This window comes from Amphiura filiformis, chromosome 2 (genome assembly GCF_039555335.1).
Source record: "Amphiura filiformis chromosome 2, Afil_fr2py, whole genome shotgun sequence".
Taxonomy (NCBI): domain Eukaryota; kingdom Metazoa; phylum Echinodermata; class Ophiuroidea; order Amphilepidida; family Amphiuridae; genus Amphiura; species Amphiura filiformis.
Genome location: NC_092629.1, coordinates 36,303,810 through 36,323,570, shown reverse-complemented (window position 1 = coordinate 36,323,570; position 19,761 = coordinate 36,303,810). Strand labels below are relative to the sequence as shown.

At 35.7% G+C, this 19,761-nt stretch overlaps 2 protein-coding genes across 2 annotated transcripts in view; one reads left to right on the top strand and one right to left on the bottom strand.

Annotated features, from left to right (window-relative positions):
* The window catches only part of LOC140171567 (uncharacterized), a 40,897-nt gene extending 30,427 nt beyond the window's left edge, over positions 1 to 10,470 (top strand). The window contains exons 18-20 of the mRNA XM_072194846.1: positions 890 to 1,138; positions 2,203 to 2,433; positions 8,396 to 10,470. Of these exons, the coding sequence (XP_072050947.1) occupies positions 890 to 1,138; positions 2,203 to 2,399 (446 nt within the window). The 3' untranslated portion in view covers positions 2,400 to 2,433; positions 8,396 to 10,470. The remainder of the gene's footprint in view (positions 1 to 889; positions 1,139 to 2,202; positions 2,434 to 8,395) is intronic.
* A 1,270-nt stretch (positions 10,471 to 11,740) lies between these two features.
* LOC140146149 (uncharacterized) lies at positions 11,741 to 19,310 on the bottom strand. Its single transcript, XM_072167909.1, has 4 exons — positions 18,066 to 19,310; positions 17,668 to 17,739; positions 17,219 to 17,308; positions 11,741 to 12,723 (listed from the first exon to the last, which is right to left on the bottom strand). The coding sequence occupies exons 1-4, from the start codon at positions 19,083 to 19,085 to the stop codon at positions 12,673 to 12,675; spliced, it is 1,233 nt and encodes a 410-aa protein (XP_072024010.1). The 5' UTR covers positions 19,086 to 19,310; the 3' UTR covers positions 11,741 to 12,672.
* Positions 19,311 to 19,761: the final 451 nt, after the last annotated feature.

The window sequence follows — 19,761 nt, the reverse complement described above, 5'->3', positions numbered from 1 at the left end:
AGCTACATCTTAATCCTTTAAGTTAGAACTAAAACTCTTGGGTGACGGATATTTTGGGATAGGGCTAAAATTTGAGAGAGCAACGAAAGATAGAGGGGGAGGGGAGAGAGAATATAGAAAATGTAGGGAGGGAAAACTGGAGGGGACGGGGAGAGAGATTTAGGATTATGTGGCCCCAAAAACCTAGTAGTAGTGTACGGGCACATAGATGTCGAAGTAATTTACAGAACGCAATTCGTAAACTCTCTATTGTCTCGGTTACCGGACTCGGGCAGTTGATCATGGTTGCGATGGGTTATTGTGGTTGGTAAGGGATGCTCGCCTCTTAGCTGCAAGTCTTTTGATCATGGTTGCGATGGGTTATTGTGGTTGGTAAGGGATGCTCGCCTCTTAGCTGCAAGTCTTTTGATCATGGTTGCGATGGGTTATTGTGGTTGGTAAGGGATGCTCACCTTTAGCTGCAAGTCTTTTGATCATGGTTGCGATTGGTTATTGTGGTTGGTAAGGGATACTCGCCTCTTAGCTGCAAGTCTTTTGATCATGGTTGCGATGGGTTATTGTGGTTGGTAAGGGATGTTCGCCTCTTAGCTGCAAGTCTTTTGATCATGGTTGCGATGGGTTATTGTGGTTGGTAAGGGATACTCGCCTCTTAGCTGCAAGTCTTTTGATCATGGTTGCGATGGGTTATTGTGGTTGGTAAGGGATGTTCGCCTCTTAGCTGCAAGTCTTTTGATCATGGTTGCGATGGGTTATTGTGGTTGGTAAGGGATGTTCGCCTCTTAGCTGCAAGTCTTTTTTAAAATGGTTTATATGGTGTGTCACGAATGAAGCCAAAAAACCACAAACAAACAAAACAACAAACACGTGTTTATTTTCGTCTTTCCAACAGCTGTGACTTCTACTTCTGGATTGTATACGCGACTTTCACAATCCATATACATCTCCGCATCAGATGATTCCTACTCTCTGTTATTATCTATCCCTGACGATAACATCCCTGAAGCGGATCGAATATTTACACTTACTCTGACTGAACCTTCATCTGGGATGATTACCCAAGGAACAACTACCATCGCTATCACTGACAATGATTTGCATATAGCGACAACTACTCAGTCGTCTGCATCAGATAATAGAGGTAAATCAATCAGTCAATCAATCAATCAATCAATCAATCGATCGATCGATCGATCGATCGATCAATCAATCAATCAATCAATCAATCAATCAATCAATCAATCAATCAATCAATCAATCAATCAATCAATCAAGTTACCTTATAAAACACTTAGGCGTGACAACAAACTAGTTCGCAGTGGCAAACTTTGACCAACTTTGACCCTGAACTTCTCAGAATGCTCAAGAGTGCACACTGGGCATCCCTTATATTCTTACTTAATATACCTCAGATATCAACATTAAAGCAACACATGTATACCCAACTTTACACTCATAGAGCACGACTACCGGTATTTCGGGGTATGAAAAAAGGAGGCCGTGTACTTTTTAAAAACTTTTTTTATTCAAATTGCGTGGCAATACTTCTGTGTATGCACGTCTTCCTATCCTGTCAGTGACAGCTACAGTCAAGATAAAAAGCTTACATGCCATTATTTGTTGCAATACTTAGATACAAAAATACATTGTATCATTTACAAGTTTAGATTATAAGTAGATAATATAATCCACATAAAAATTGATGGACTATGACGGTGATTGTTGAAGCATATGCTTAATAGAATCAGAAGAAATAGCTACAAAACATTTCGCTCATGTTCAATATAGGCCTAGTTGTTGTGCGATACAAATAATACATCATTATAATTATGTTCACGTACCTCAATCGGAATGTACTACTACTAGAAACGTTGGAATACAGCAGTTAACAGACCCACAATGCAATGGATGATACCATCGCTTCTTACAGACTTTGACCTGGGTCCCCGACGTTGCCCTTAAATGTTCTAGATATATAGTTTCGACCCTGTACTAATAACGAACTACAATGTTATTGAGATAGGCCCCTTATGTAAGTATAGCCTATGCATGACAGTGGATTAAATTGATGCAGACTGAAATATGACTCTAAATGGCCCTACAATCTTATTAATTTTAAGTGATTGGTCTCCGATGATTAAACTATTGTACCTGTTGCTTCGTTTACTATTCTATTATAAAATAATGCCTTGTTGTTATAAGCAGGTATTGGAGGCGGCGGCATCGTAGGAATTACTATTGCTGGCATTATCGCAATTATCACAATCATAGGAGCCATCGTTTTTGTCCTATACATCTGTAGAAGATCCGTTGCTGCAGGAGGAGCTGTGGCTACGAATGGCTCCGGATCACAATCACCTCCTCTAGGCTACGCGGAAGGAAGTGCCTATTATGTATACTAAATAATGCATCTAAAGCAATATGGTGGCTACGGTTGTAAGGATATAAATGTTAAATAATTATCGCTAGTCTATCTGTGGCGTAAAAACGGAATCTGTGAAATTCGCCCACAATCTAATTCTCCGTAACGAAATGTATAGATTGGATTTTTGCCGAGCAATGGCGGGTTGCACGGTTGTTTTTTAAGAAAAACTGAACACTAATGGCGCTATTTATCTTAAATAGTGTTTTCATCTTTACAAGGGGTAGACACTGGTATAGTGGCAGAAAAAGAGTAAAGAAAGAGTAACAAATAGCAACGAAATTTTCAAAAACCTTTTAATCATGAACTGTAAGGGAAAACTTATATTATTTGGCTAAATTTAATGTTAAATATATGTAAATAGCGCCACCAATTTGAGCACAAATATAGAGTTTAAAGAATAAAAATTACCACAAAAAAGCAGAAAAAGATGAATAAGTTGATAAAGAAACGAAAATACATCTTTAAAATAGCTAGAAATATATGTATATATTAGTGTGATAGCTGTTGGTATTGTCCAGGTCTAGTATTGAACATATTATAAAGAAAATTTAATAAATGATCACATCAAACAACCGTGTATATAATATAAAACTGAGTAGTTACTCTTATATAATATAAAACTGAGTAGTTACTCTCAGAGTAGTTACTCTGGTTGATTGATTGATTAGCTACGAAGAAGACGTGTTTTTCTCGACCTCCTATAGCGTATTAAAATGCATTGAGATAAACACATACCCGTGAGGCAAGAATAAAGGGTCAACTACCCGGCAGCTTCGGCGGTCAAAAACAACACTGCACCGCCTATGGTATCAGCGAGTTTCGGAATAAACTTTTAATATCTACTTGATATTTTCATCACTATAATATCATAAAGTATCGACATGACATCTACAACGTCTTCGGAATTTGTTAGCGAGCTGATAAGCAACGATGAATTCAAATCTTATTTCAAAAATCTAATAAGTGAAGCAGTCTCGGACAAATTAAATCATCTTGAAACAGTCGTCGAAAACTTGCGAACTGAAGTGACTGACTTGAAAGAAGAGGTGGAAACACTTAAAGGAGATAACCATGATCTTAACTGTAAAATGGATGATCAGGACAGAAAGAATATGCATCAATCAATGGACATCTCTGATCTTAGAGGTAAAGTGTCAAAACAGGCAGACACAATTGAAGACCTACAGCAATATACGCGAAGAAACTGTGTGGTGCTAACTGGAGTCCCTGAACAAACTAAAGAAAACACAAATGAGATCATTGTTAAAATAGCTACAGACACCATGAAAATACAACTTGAAGAAGATGATCTCGATAGATCTCATCGCATCGGAAAGTCATATGCAGGTAAACCAAGGTAAACCAAGACCAATTGTGGTTAAGTTTGCTAGATACGATAAGAAACAAATCTTCATGACAAAGCGAAGAAATCTAAAAGGAAGCAAAATAGGAGCGAATGACCTCCTCACACCATATACCCAAGCCTTACTGAAAAGAGCCCAGGATCTTATGCATCAATGCAGACATGTTAAGTCTGTTTGGTCATGGAACGGTAGAGTAATGGTATTGGTGAAACATGAAGGTGAAGCCAAGGGAAGAAAAGTTGCTATCACACACTCAAGTTTACTCCATAGAATCTACCAAGAATCTTCAGGTCGTGTCTATGCATCATCAGAGCAGCAAGATGAGTCAGCATCATCGGGGCTCAACGAAGACCAACAGCACGAGTCGCCATCATCAGGGCAAAACGATGAGTTGAAGTCTTGAGACATTTGTCTATAATTCATAAAACATTTAATAATGGCCAAAGGCTTGCATAATGTACATAATTATATATTTGTCTTGCAGAAATATCATTAATATAAATTCGTATGTTGATTTAGTTGACTCATGAAACACAATGTTATGAGACATCTAGTAAAGAATAAGTTTGTTACATATAATTGTATTATTATTATTATTTAAAATATTATTGTTTAAAATTGTGATCTAAAAATATGTTTCTCAACGACTTTTAAAATGGCGGCAGTAATTGCTTATATTCACCAGTATATAAAATGCCTTCTCGTTTCCATTAATCATGAATTCTAACTTAGTATTGTTGATAAATAACACTTGGGATGCTTGCAAAACAGAAGTATCTCAAAATCATTGAAATTCAATAGATGACATAATTATGTATTCTTTATCAGTTTATATCACTATCACGGCCCATTACTTTTATCTCTGAAGGAATTTAGCTGTTTCTGCTGCCGGGTCGTTGGCCTTTTTCTTCTTTCAATCTGAGTAGCTATTTGTTTAATCACATATTACAAATATTTGTCAGCTAGTGTTCTTCATTGCATAGTTGGCATTTAAATTTTAGCCATTATTTTTTGTTGTTCTTTGTTTGTTTTTTATGCCCGTTAAAGATGTATGTGTAAAGTGCTCAAAAACTGTAAACCAATGTCACAAGGATATATCATGTAAATTATGTAACGGTTATGTTCATAAAAAGTGTACTCTATTAAAACCAAAACAATTGAAAGTTCTAAATCCCAAGGAATGGATTTGTCAGAACTACAGTAGGCCTTCTGATAATTGTGACAATTCAAATTCTGACATTGAGGCTGAAGTACACGATTTAAACCAGTCCCCCCACGTTAAAAATATGAAAGATGTAGACCTAGAAAAATATGATAAGATGATTTTTAATCCCCTAACACTGGATTGCAGTTTTAATAATAAAAATTATAATGATATTGTAAACAGTGCAAACTATGATATGCACGAATGCTCATATGTTACCCCTGCACAGTTCTGTTCAGATCCAGATGCAAGTCGTGGAAAATTTAACATACTAAATGCCAATATCAGAAGCGTATCAAAAAATTTCGAAAAACTCAAAAATTGTTTAAATACATTGGACCAAAATTTCAGTGTAATTGGTATTTCAGAGACTCATTTGAAAGATAAACCTCATGATTATTTTAATATTCCTGGATACAATTTGGAATATATGAACAGGACTGGTCGGGAAAAAGGTGGTGTCTGCATGTATGTTTCTGATAAAGTAAAGTATAAACTCAGAAAAGATCTTTGTCATGCCAATTCAAATTTTGAATCTTGTTTTATTGAAATTGAATGTAAATCTAATCAGAATGTTTTAGTGGGAGTATTATACAGAGTACACACTTCAATCGATAATTTCATTACAGACATTGACCCTATTTTAAAGAAGTTAACTTTGGATAAAAAACACATTTATATTATGGGTGATTTTAACATCGGTTTACTTAAAGTAGACAGAGACAGAGCTACTCATGATTACCTTGAACTTCTTTACTCCTATTCATTAATACCTACTATTTATAAACCAACAAGAATCACAGAATCAACTGCTACAATTATTGATAATATCCTTACAAATAATGAAAATATTATCAAATCAACAATTATGATTACTGACATAAGTGACCACTTTCCAACTACTTTATCGACCAACCTCGAAGTAGAAAATCGAACGTGTAAAACGAAAGACGTTATATATAAAAGAAATCATAATAATAAGAATATTGATAAATTTAAAACAAAACTATCCGACGTTAAATGGGGTGAAATTCTTGATAATATTGATGCAAATGATGACTATAATAAATTCATTGACACCTTTAATACGCTTTACGACGAATGTATTCCGTTAAAGAAATGTACTGGTAATAGAAGAAAAGAACCAATATCGCCATGGATTACGAAGGGATTGTTAAAAGTATTAACAAAAAGAATATGTTATATAAACAATACATTCAATCTCCAAACGACAAAAAATTTCAAATATTCAAAACATATAAAAATAAGTTGCAAATGCTTATTCGAAAATCAAAACGCAAATACTTCTTTTCCAAGTTTGAGCATGCTAAAAATAATATGAAGCAAACATGGAAAACAATTAATAATATTATTGGACGAGGAAAGAAACAATCTGCACAGAGCAAATTTAAAGCTAAAGATGGCAGTTCTATTACCAATCCTAAAGAAATATCATATCAGTTCAATGACTTTTTCGTAAACGTAGGCCCTAAGCTTGCATCAAATATCCAAAACACAGGAAAGCAATATTTCGCTTATCTCAGTGAAAACAAGACCAGTAATATGTATATGAAGCCTATTGTTGAATCCGATATTGTAAAAATTATTGATAAATTCGACATAAACAAAAGTGGAGGCCATGACAATATTGGCAATCTAATCATTAAAAAAGTGTGTAATGAAATTGCCAAACCTCTTAATATGATATTTAATTTGTCTATATCTACTGGGATTGTTCCTGATAAATTAAAAATAGCAAAAGTCATACCATTATACAAAAAAGATGATGCTGAGGCATTCTCAAACTATCGTCCAGTTTCTCTCCTACCGTGTTTTTCAAAAATTCTTGAAAGGTTGGTTTTTAACAGATGTACGGATTACATTGACAATAAGCAAATCCTTAACCCCAAACAATTTGGCTTTCGGTCAAAACATTCCACCTTTATGGCTATAGAGCAAATGGTAGACAAAGTTACTGCAGCAGTTGAAAGAAACGAAACAACTATTGGAATATTTCTGGACTTATCAAAAGCCTTTGATACAATCGATCATAACATACTCTTACATAAATTAGAACACTATGGCTTTCGTGGTATTGTGTTAGAATGGTTCAGAAATTATCTAAGTAACAGAAAACAATATGTTTATTATAATTCTTATGAATCAGAATCACACGATATTATATGTGGTGTTCCACAAGGTTCAATCCTGGGGCCACTTCTATTTATACTCTATGTTAATGATATAACTAATGCATCTAAAGTACTCGAATTCGTCCTTTTTGCAGACGATACCACCATTTTATACTCCCATAAAAACGTAGAACGCCAGACAAACCTTGTTAATGAAGAGTTAAAGGAAGTAAGCAATTGGTTTAAAGCTAATAAATTGTCAATTAATGCTACCAAAACAAATTACATGATACTTGGCACACCCAAAATGGCATCGATGAATCAAGACCTGCAAATCACACTAGATCACACGGCTTTAGAAAGAGTACATCAAACTAAATTCCTTGGTGTACTAATAGACGAATGTCTCACTTGGAAATGTCACATAGATTGCGTATCTAGAACAATTTCAAGAAATGTCGGTGTCATGAATAAATTGAAACATTTTGTTCCAAGTCGTATTTTATTTACACTTTATTGTACGTTAATATTGCCTTATTTGAATTATGGAGTACTTTTTATGGGGAAATACATGTAAAACTTACCTAAATAAAATTGTAAAAATTCAAAAATGGGCTATTAGAACGGTGGCAAACGTTCACTATAGAGACCACAAAGAGCCATTGTTTGCTAATTATAACATATTAAAAGTTGAAGATATGTACACACTAGAAATAGGTACATTCATGTACAGGCACTCTATAAATGAGCTGCCCTGTTCATTTGATAATTATTTTACCAAACGTTCTGACATACATAACTACAAGACACGATATGTAAATGACCTAAATCTAACCAACAATAAGAAAGTCTTTTCTGATCATGCCATACGTACAAGAGGTCCCATTCTTTGGAATTCTTTAGATGAAAATCTGAAAGCTTCAAAATCTGTTAGACATTTCCGTAATCAATTCAAAACAAAATTGATCTCTAAATATAATTAATCTTTTCCGTGAGCACCCCCCTCCCCTTCCCTTGTCTTTTGGTTATGTTATGTAATGTTGATTTATTTTGTTAATTTCATTTGATTTCAGGGAAAGGCTAACTTCAGGCCTTTTTGGTCTTCCAGCCTTTTCCTCCATATGTACCGTGTTTATATATATATATATTTTTGTAATGTCTTTGATTTTTATGGAAATAAAATATGAAATGAAATGAAATATGAAATGAAAATGTGCCAGGTGTTTATGCAATATGATATCATTGATATACTCATCTTTCTCCTTTGTTTCAGGGTGGGTACAACGCCCTCATCGGTTATATGTAAATCACACGAAGTAGCAAGAGACATTGAGACTGATCAGTTTTTATTGACGCGTCTGGATAGTTTTGCAAAACATGAGTCATTCTTAATCAATATAATCTAAATCTCGGAATGTCTGTTACGCGATGATTGCATATAAATATAAGCAGTGCGCACAAATATTGTTACACGTATACATGGAATATGGGACAAATTCTTTAAAATTAAAGCCATATTGTAACATTTCTATAAAATAGATTAGTATTTCTTAGAAATTTACTACCAGCGCTAATGTGTGTTACTCCGGCGGTCGTAATACGGTACGATCATTTGATGTGTGTGTATATGACCGGCCCACACGCCGTGTATGTACTGTGTTATGAACATCGCATACGTGTTCGACTAATATTTCTATCGTAATAATAAGGCGTCTTATTAAGACGGTTTATTCAAAATCTCGTAGTTTGCTCTATTGTATCGACGAAATTACGTTCCTGGCGGACTAACTAAAGGATTAGGATTTAGCTATGTTTCATTTGGCATAACAGGATAATATTTTTTTTTATTCAAAAAAATTAGTTCTGTATTTTTCTGGAATATAGAGTAGTAAAAGATCATGTTGATGACACAAGACGGATCAGTGATGACAACGCCGCGCCTCCCCGCGCTTTAGGCGCCGAATTAGTGTACTCGTCAATATGTTTAAATTTGGTCTGAAGAGGCAAATTTCAAAAAAGGTCTACACACCTTTAAAAACAATGGCTGCCATCATAACGAGGTATCCAAGTGCAGAACAAAATGTATCAAGAACGCTTAAATTTGATAATTTCTTCTCAGTGAAAATGACTCTAATATGAACAATATTTTTCCGCAATTAAAAATTTTCTAGAGAACGCGCATTTCGATGACGGGTACTTTTTACAAACCAGGTTGCTTGCTTATAATTGTAACGTTTGCATGTTACCAACCTACATCATAATTGTAATGTTTGCATGTTACCAACATCATAATTGTAATGTTTGCATGTTACCAACCTACATCAACCAGCTGATGATGTTACCAACCTACATCAGCCAGCTGATCATTGCCGCCCTCTTTCTCTCTTTGCTCGTGGGACACCAAGATGTATAAGCCAGTAGTAACATTGTAAATAACAGTAGTTCAACCAGTTATAATCATTATCATCAACTTGTTATCATCAAGAAAAATTAAGTAACGCTACTTACTAAGGAAAAAAATGTGAATAAATGGTGGAGAAAATTAAATAATCAATATTTAGAAGTAGGTCATTATGTGACCTGTTTCCACGAAATGAGCATAAAGTCGAAAGTTAGTGGTTGCTGTATAGTCAGCGTATGCGTTTGTGTGACATAATATGCTGTACTAAATTCTGTCCCCTCAAAGGACATGCCACTGCCAATATATGTGTCTTTAAGCAAAGAACATCAACTGAACACAGAACGTCTCGAAATTCTGAACTTGCGACTTTACGATCATTTTGTGGGAGTAGGTCACATATGCAATGACATAAGTGTATGTTTTAATGTTCATATTCTCTCTCTCTCTGTCTCTTTCTCCCTTGCCAAATAGTGTTAACATGGTCTAAAATTAGGTCTCCAGAAGACGCTAACCATACGTCCTAGAATTTTTGTTTCGATGCCACTAGACAATAGAGCGCCCCCTATTTCAATTTTGACATACCCCTTTTCTCACCCCGATATACGTCGTATGCTTCCTTAAGAAGTTGGGAGAGCAAATTGAGGCCTTGCATGTGACGTATCATCCCGTAAATATGGCGGACTACTCAAATGCATTCAACAAAAGCATGATTGCAATCTACCGTGACAGTTCGTCTCACACACATAACCCTGCACTACGATCAAATAGGTTGATGACAACATTTGATTGAATGGACTGCACTCCGCCATAACTACGGTGAAGGACACTGGCTCAAATCCTTTGTTTGGAGCCAATCGATAATTTCATGCAGGGCCTCTATAGTGGGGACTATCACATTTCACCTGCTTTATGGGGGCCATTTTGGATGTGCACACATTTTTTTCTCACGCCCCTCATGATGCAGTCATGTCTACAGTAGAATTCATCTCGACCTTTGCAGGACTTAACCCCATTAAAAGCTATTAAACCAAGATAACACTCATTGAAACAGCTCAACTGATTAAATCGGATCTTCTCTGGTTGTGCACAAGTGACTGTTTTCATGTGCGATATCGCAATAAAGCTGGTATTCATAGCTTCAGTTGGGTAACCGATTATAAAGAAAACGAAAGGAAACAATGTTATGTGTGGCTTTGTTCACGAAATTAGACAATGTCGTGCTTTTTGTAAACCAGCATTCTTGAAAATGAGCAACATAATGATTTTTGACTTAACACGGTTTAGAAATAATTTCTTCATATTTTTGGTGTTATCTGTCGTTTACATATCCTTCCTAAAACACCAAAGTACGAGTATTTCCAAACATCTAAATTTGCTAAAAATTTAGGACATGTTACAAAACTATATTGTCTAGAATTTTAGAAGAGTACTTTTAATATTGGCCGGTTATTTTTCACACAGCGACGTTAACTAGGCAATGTACTATTACCTATAACATTAACTAAAACACCAAAGTACGAATATTTCCAAACATCTAAATTAGCTAAAAATTTAGGACATGTTAAAAACTATATTTTCTAGAACTTTAGAAGAGTACTTTTAATATTGGCCGGTTATTTTTCACACAGCGACGTTAACTAGTCATATCCCCATACTGTTAACGTAGGGCTATTTGTAAAGGTCACGCGTCAATGGGAAAGAGCACTGTGTATTGTGTATAGGAAAACGGACAGTAACTGCAGTATGTAATCTCTCTTTATATGGACATAACAACCAGATAAGCGAGGATACCATACCTAGAGGCCCCACTATAACGGCATCGTTATCATTCTATCGGCCTACTGTCCTTATGGGGACATTTTTGCGATTTAGGTCCTCGCTAATGCGGTGAAAATAGATGCAAATGTCCCCACTTTTACGGTTTTACGAGAGCTCTCTCACACACACACACACTCTCTCTCTCTCTCTACTATTTTCATAAATTGCATGTATTTTAAGATCAAACAATCAAAGCACTCACAATTCATTCAGACGGGATTATACGTGTCGTGGTGCTAAAACACCAAGCAAAAAAATCTCGAATGTTAAATCTGGAAAATGTCACAATTATTAATGTCATTATTATTTTACCAAAGTGACCAAGATTCTACGCTCTCCTTAGGAGAATTGTATTTGTCTTTACAACAACGAAATCATTTTATATAAACTGGCCTCAAAAAGAAACTTATAATTTGTTGTTGGTTTCCAATTATTCGCCTGTGAATGTGGTCCCGGAAGCTGTTCCGTGTCAGTGCATTTTACTGTGGTGTCACTTGGACAACTGCTTGGTTACTGACATGTGTTTAGAGTAGAGCATTGAAGTTATCCTGTGTGTAATTTTTGTTAATGTACAGGCGAATAATTGGAACCCAAGCTAAAGAAATCTGTTGGGCTGTGAATTTTGGTCCATGAAGGTGTTCCATGTCAGTGCATTTTGCTGTTGTGTCAGTTGGACAACTGCTTGGTTACCGACATGTGTTTAGAGTGGCGTATTGAAGTAATCCTGTGTGCAATTTTTGTTCATTTTTATGGAGAGGATTTTAAGATATGACCTTATGAAAAATTATAAGTTTCTTTTTGAGGCCAGTTTATAAACCCATCACTATTTACGTAGTTGCGATTATCATGATTATTACGGGGACAATCTATATGACGTAATCAATATGTTTTGTACATGTTTATTTAATACCTGCAATTGGCTGAGTAATTTTCAGGACTTGTGTTGCTTACCTACACCCACTTTGAAGAAAAGCTGAAACTAATGATAATTATATTTGTAAAAACTAGTTAAGATATCGGCCAAAATAGGGTATAAAAGTGCAAAATGTTGCGCGCATTGGCCTGTTATATAGTAAAATTCAGCTTCAATTTGGACTAAAATTGTCTAAACTGAATTTTTGGCGCGAAATGTCATGTAAATTCTACGCTCGTCTCCCTCTTAATTATAATGCTCCCGCCGACACCGTTGATCTTATATCTAATCCAAAACTTGGCCACTTAGTGCACATGCCTTCCTCACTGTGCTTTTGGGGGCCTCAAAATTTTGGCCTGGCCTTAACCCCAAAAAGGTTAATCTGGCCCTGGCTTCAGATCAGTAGAATTGTACAGCTTCAGAATGATTGAGCAACCAAAGCAAAGTAGGTAATATAGACTCCAACAACCTGGAAAGAACAAAGTGTGAAATACAGCTTTAAGGGATGGGTTTATTTATTTGTAAATGGAGGAGAAATGGGAGGATTTTGGCATGTTTGCTGTGATTGTTTGCCTAGCAATATTGATCACAAGTACACAATTGATGGTGCATATCAAGGACCAAACTCTATAGTTTTATATTTGAGCATGATCACTTCTGTAAGGTCATGGGAAATTATGTAAATCGGCTTTTATATTTGATGTTGCATATCGGCTCACGCACTTTTTTTTTGTATCCAGTATTTCACAAAGTCCCTGTACTCTGATGAACCTATTACTTTTTGCTGGTATGTTGAGCACTTTAAACAAATAATTATAGTACTTACCTCCTACTTTAGGAACATGCATATGTCTTAATGTATGTCGACCATGTCAACAACCCAGTGTAGTTTTACATGGTTGGAAAAGTCTATTTCCTTTCGCTATTTTGCCAATCATAATTCATAAATTGTCCAACTTTTTTGACAAAAAAGAGTTCTGCAACTTTTCCGCCAGCAAGGAAACACAAATTTACGTGTATTCAGTGCGTCCTTTGCGTTTAAATAGTTCAGTTTATTGTCAAGTTGTGCTTCTATACGCCATATTTACGGAATTGATGATACGAGCTGATACGGAATTTTTGAACCCAAATTTCTTGAAATATACATTACCTTTTCAACTTCTCGCCACGAAATTGGATTCATAAGAAGGTCAAATACAAGCCTTCCACTATGGCTGGTATCATCATCTCGATTGGTGTCTTGTGATAGTATTATTCCATATTTTGCTAGTAGAAGTTCAATCAAACAGTCCATAATTCACGACTTCTGTCACTTGTGTTATAAACTCGATGTGTTTACTATATTGTCGCTCGGGCCCGCGACTAATCGCAGGGACCGGTCTATCATTAGCTATTCTATACACTTTTCAATAGCCTTATTGTGATGTGCGGGAGTTTTAAAAGCCGAGCCATGAACAAAATATAATGCGAGCACCCGGGGGGGCATCAACTTTAGAGGTGACGGTATGTGCCTGTCAATATATGCCCCTCTTTTGAAGCCGACTATACCCGATGACCATGCACCTTCAGTTTTCAAAATACTATACCCAATGACCCCTTTTTCATTTTGATTGTACATGACCCTTTTTTTATTAAAAAAAACCCAACGTTTTGTACTGATATGCCCCTATTTCGCGACGCTTGTAGGCACATATACCCATCAATTCTAAAGTTGAGTGCCCCGGGGCGAGCGCATACTGCGGGCCAATGAACAATGAGATAGTGGCTTTTCTGATATTGCTTTGCACGGCTGTTTGATGTATATAGAATTGGCTTCATTATTAACTAAATGCAAACTATAGATGGCGCTATTTATCCTAAATCACATTTCTTCATTTGCAAGGGTTAGGTGATTATTACCGCCATTAAAACAGTTGGAATAGGTGAAACAAGCAACAAGGACATTTTATAAACATTTTTTATCAAACAATAAAAGGAATTATTTGTATTAAAAGCTTGAAAGGGTAATTTCCAGTAACTAAATAGCGCCACCAATTTTGTCATTAATACAATGTAGATACATTTTATATCCGAAAAAGCTTTACTATAAAAGTGAATAATTTTGTAAAAAAAGGGGAAATTAAAGTTGAGAATGACTCAAAAGCATCTGCATACATTAGCACGATATCACTTTTAGCTATTTAAGCCTAAAATTTGGTTATACCTGATGTTTTGTTTGAAAAACTAATAAATGATCCCATCAAACAACCGTGTTTGAGGAACTGTTGAAGTATAAATCAGCCAACGAGTAGGAGGAGCAACAAAACAACAGCTAAAAATCATATTCCAGCAGCATGTAAATTTTTTTATAGTTTTTTAATGACGAGTTATTATATGGTAGAATAGGTGTTAGAGCAGAGTGAGGTCTTTGGGACTTGATATGGGGATATGTTTGAAGTCGACATGGTCGATGGCGTGTGGATGTGGGTGCTACGCGGTGTGTGAGGTGTGGGGTGTGTGTGTATTAAGGGTTGCGGGGTGAGGAGTTAGAAGTGAGAGTTAGGATTCAGAGAGTCATGGGTTAGGGTTTGGGATTATAGGGCTAGGTTTAGGTTTAGGATTAAAGCTTAGGTTATAAGTTAGTGAAGTTGAGGGTATAGAACAAAATTACTGGGTTTTGGACTAATGACCTCAAGAATATCGGCGTGTAACCCATAACTTACTGACACTGTCTTGAATATTAATTAAGTTTTATCCTAATTGTGAACAAAAAGAAAGCCCCTCATATTGCATGAATGTTTAATTCACTGAAACATTTAACCTCAATGACTTTATGAAAATAATGCCACCAGTTAAGGGCAAAAATCAGGAAAATGTACATTATTTGGAAGGCATAAAGTGACGACGTTTGAACGTGAAATTTTAATTAATTAATTATTTTATTTATTTATTTATTTATTTATTTATTTATTTATTTATTTATTTATTTATTTCATTTACCTCATCATTTCGGCTTTAAATGTTATTACGTATATTATTTCAAATTTGACAAGAATTTCACATTATGGTGTTAAATGTTGTACATTCCTGTTATAAATAACTATCATGTGGAAGACCAGTAAATTAAGGTGAAACTGTTTCTGCTATACGTGTCTGTCTATTAGAAAATTAATAATAAATGAAATGTAAGTCCTCAACTTCGCACAGGTGCTATCACACAAAGCACACATCACACCGAACATTTTAAGCCGAAATGATGAGGTAACCACATATAACACAAGCCCCACCCACACATGCATCATCATGTTACGTCTATATAAACTCTGCAAAACTCTGCAAACTAACTCACAACTCCCCAATAAATGATTTCCCAAAAATGCAGATTAATGCTGTCCGGTCACTCATGTGTGTCCAAATCGCACATCTTGAATTGAGACCAAGACATGCTGTTATTTCAATTGTTATACCGTTCCGGTTGGTTTATTACCTACCATTGCCTACGAGATGTAGTTCTAAGGTGACAGAGGGACAGGTCTGCAATTCGATTCCACAACCATTCATACCTTTCATCTGTTTTATTGTATTATCGTGCGAATTGCTCCGTGGTACCTTACGGGTACCTGAATTTTATTTGAATGAAGATGACTCTTGTCATGCTCGACGTCATATTGCATAATTTCTATACAGTATATGCAATAAACCAACCAGAACAGTATAACAATTGAAATAATAGGCACGTTGGAGGGTAGTTCTAAGATAGGTTAAGAAGAATATAACGTCATGTATTATTATTCAAGGTTGTAACGTGTGTCTATGCTGTCATGTAGGCCTACCTGGCAACAGACACGCCACCGGTACAAACAGATGAAATTTGTAGAAAAGCGTGATTATGACAAAAAACATTAAAAAATGATACTTTAAGGTATTGTTTTTTTAATTTTTGTATGGCAGATCATAAATACACATGTGCTGAGGTCAAAAAGGTAACAATTTTGTTTTTGACCCCTGACTCACCTGTCATTCCAAACAACCCCTTAATGGAAGTCTCCGACAATTACATCATTATGCCTTATGTGTTAGAAAAATAATTATCAAGCACGAATCACATTTTTTTAAACAAACTCATATTGACCATAAAAAACGAACAAAAACAGTCATCTCTGAACACGTGATAAAATTCCCGCGCCGAAACTGTCTTGGGCAATGACGTCATGGTTATTTGTGCTCAACTGTCGCCAGTCTTCATTGTATTACTGGGACGTTATTGGAATGAATGTGACATTAAAGGCGCTATGAAAAAATACTCTTTGAAAAGTGAAAGGAGTTTGCAAAAGGGAGAAACTCGCAATGTTGATCAAATGAAACTTCATTCAATACGTTAACTTTGGTTTTACTCTACCGGAAGTCAATTTGTGTCGAAAATACATCATGCGTATTGCGTAACTAAGGAGATATATCCGTTCAACACCACTAATTGTGTATTACATGGGTTTCAATGGGAAAATAGCTAATTTCGGGTGGAATTTTCTCATATGCAGAACTCTCACAGTTAAATACCACTAATATCAGGTGAAACTATATGATGTAGATGCCAAATGATCAAAAACTCAACACAGGTTGACCTGCGACTTTTCTTGTTTTAACGCACTGAACCGTAAACACCTTAAAAGGGCAGTGCGCCCTCGAAGCTGAAAGTTACAATATGGTAGGGCGAATATTTACTAAACATCGAAGCAGTGCGTATGAATTTTGGTACTATTACAACAAAAATGTCATATAATGAGAGAAAATAAACCATTTTGAAGCATCAAACCCTAAAAAGTACTTTTGTGGCTATATATCTTGTCAACTTCAGCGACTTTAATGCAATCTTGTCAGATGGCATGCAAGCAAATAGTTACTCGTCGTATTTCCATGTATCGCCCAGGCATGTATATAACCTATATAACGGATTGCGTGATTGGTTTTTCATAATTCATACTTACTGTTAAAAGGAACTCTTTTGTCAAAGGCAGTATATTCCACAAAGTGAATGCGATAGGCGACCCGTTCAATTTAGCCATAAACATATTCATCTGAAACAAATGCAGAATTATAACTGTAATCAATCCTTAATTGTTATTACTTGATTTTGCATAATGGACACAGTCTGCATAATATAAAAGGTAGCAGTTTCAAGATTCATTCCCACTGGCTTAGGAAGATTCTCAACAGGGGGAGATGCTGACAAAATGCACATATGCCGATGACCCATTGTGAGGGTGCCCTCTGAGTAGGAGAAATTTTTGCACAAAATGCGTCCAAAACACCCAATTTCCTTGCTTTTCCTGGTTTATGATGACATTTTTGTTTTATTTCACCTGGAATTATTGAGGGATATGGTCATAAAATTGTACAATTAAAAATTGGAGAATACAAAATACATTCAGCATACCTGCGTGACTTCTTCATGTGTTGTGAACCCAAAGACACAAATGTCGTGGATATGATTGGCAATACTGTGAGCCTGTGTGGAACAAATGAATATAATATTTATATTTTGTCGTTTCCAAATTGATGTTTGCGTAGGAAATAATATCAATTGACTCTGGTCTCGTCACGAACAATTTTGAAGCCTGCGGTCCTGGACCTTAAATAAAACAATAATGCGTTATTTTATGGAATCCATTTGGATTTTTGCCTAATATTTTGATAACGTAATTAGAGAAAAGATCTTTTGCAAAACACCAGACATCGCAGGAAAGGTTTACCTCAGATTTGATGCGTCGTAAAGTAGAAACTTAAAGCGCTCCTTAAGTTACCAAATGACTTTAATTATTAAATGAAGTTTACCTTTTCATGAACTTGTGCAGTAAGCACTCCAACCAAACTGAACTGTATTGACACCATGCAAAACCAAAATATGGTCATAAGAGTTGTGATTACACTGCTAAAACTCTTCACAACGACAAGCTGATACATCTGGAAACATGCCAGTAGAATTGAAGACCCGAAAGTGACTGCTAAGTAAAAGCAGAAGGCTTCATCAACAAGGAATACCGCTTTCGAAAGATATTGGTGTTGCAAACGAAGCTTAATAAGACATTGCTTGAACCGGTTTTCACCCTGCATACACTTGGCGAAATAATCCGTAAACTTCTTGAATTGACAAGAAAGTATAGTACATATTATCAGCAGGAATGATGTTGGCAACGCAAAAGCAGCATTACTGTAATTTGCTGCGATTACCAATTCGAGATTCGTTACAATAATGGGGTCAACTACTGGAGCGATCATGAAATTAGTATCATTTCGAAATGATTCAAATGGACCGAAACGAGCTGCTATCGGTAAGAACGAAGAGAACACACTGAATGCAACAGATGTATAGGTGATGATTCTGATTCTACGGCGAACACATGTGACGCTTAATGCAGTATGATACATTTTACTCTCAGGAGAAGACTGGCAGTACTGTTGCCAGAATCTAAAGATATTCGGTAACTGGTCTGTATAGCAGATGTAAACCCAAATACAGCAATTCACTGAGCATTGCAACCAATAACCACATAGAATTATTTGAATTGCTATGAAATTGTCATCAATGTACCATATTCCTACAAATGATTTGATGCCATTCAGTAAGAGAAGAATAAGAACGAACAAACAATAAAGTCGATGCGCCGGATAAAGAAAGCTCTTATAGCGCATTTTATGATTAGATGCTTGCCAACTTTTCGGTGTAAAGTAGAGTCCAAACACTGCCATGACTCGAAGCAAATGACGAAGCTCGTATCGCAGGTTAACATCATCTGAATCTTTAGTTTTGGGTACATTCCCGTTGATAGCAATTGGTGCGTGGATTTTAGCCATTTCCTCTATTCACCGAAAATGTGAATAACTTCAATGTTCAAGGAAAACCTTGTTGGAAAGTTATGCGTAAAATAGTATTAATCTACTGCTCACTTCAGATTTGCTATTCACAATATCGACATATAACATGTTACTCTATTTTAATAGCTAAAACGTACTATAATCTGAGCGTCTGTTTTTTGATGTCTATGACGCAAATTGGTTAATTGATCATAAAAACGGTCATTTTGTTAATATCGTTCATACCATTAGTACCATTAATGGTGACTAAGTGCTATTTAGTATCCGAGGCTCGGTGTACTTTTCGGTGTTGTAATGTACAATTGATGCAGTTTCGTTTTTTACCAGAAAAGATATCTTACACTTCCCATAATGCATTTCTCCCATTTCAATTTTCTGTATTGAGTTGCTATCTAGTGCAACGTGGGCAATGAACTTATCATACAATCGGGAAATGCCTGTCACGCGTCTTTAAGTGGTATATCATGTCTATGCCCTTAATTGACATAGATCAGGCGTTCCCGGCATAAGTGCCATTTTGTTTCCTACATAATATTATTCCCGTGTTGTAATACTTAGATATAAAAACACATTTGCCAACATATTTACCATTTAAAATTATAAGAAAATTATTCAATATATTCTATAATAAATTGATGAGATATGACGGTGATTG

Coding starts and splice junctions, on each gene's coding strand:
- LOC140146149 (XM_072167909.1), bottom strand. CDS start 19,085: ATGGCTAAAATCCACGCACCAATTGCTATCAACGGGAATGTACCCAAA. Junction 17,740..18,065: donor CTGCACAAGTTCATGAAAAG/GTAAACTTCATT, acceptor TGTTCCACACAG/GCTCACAGTATTGCCAATCA. Junction 17,309..17,667: donor CACATGAAGAAGTCACGCAG/GTATGCTGAATG, acceptor CATTTGTTTCAG/ATGAATATGTTTATGGCTAA.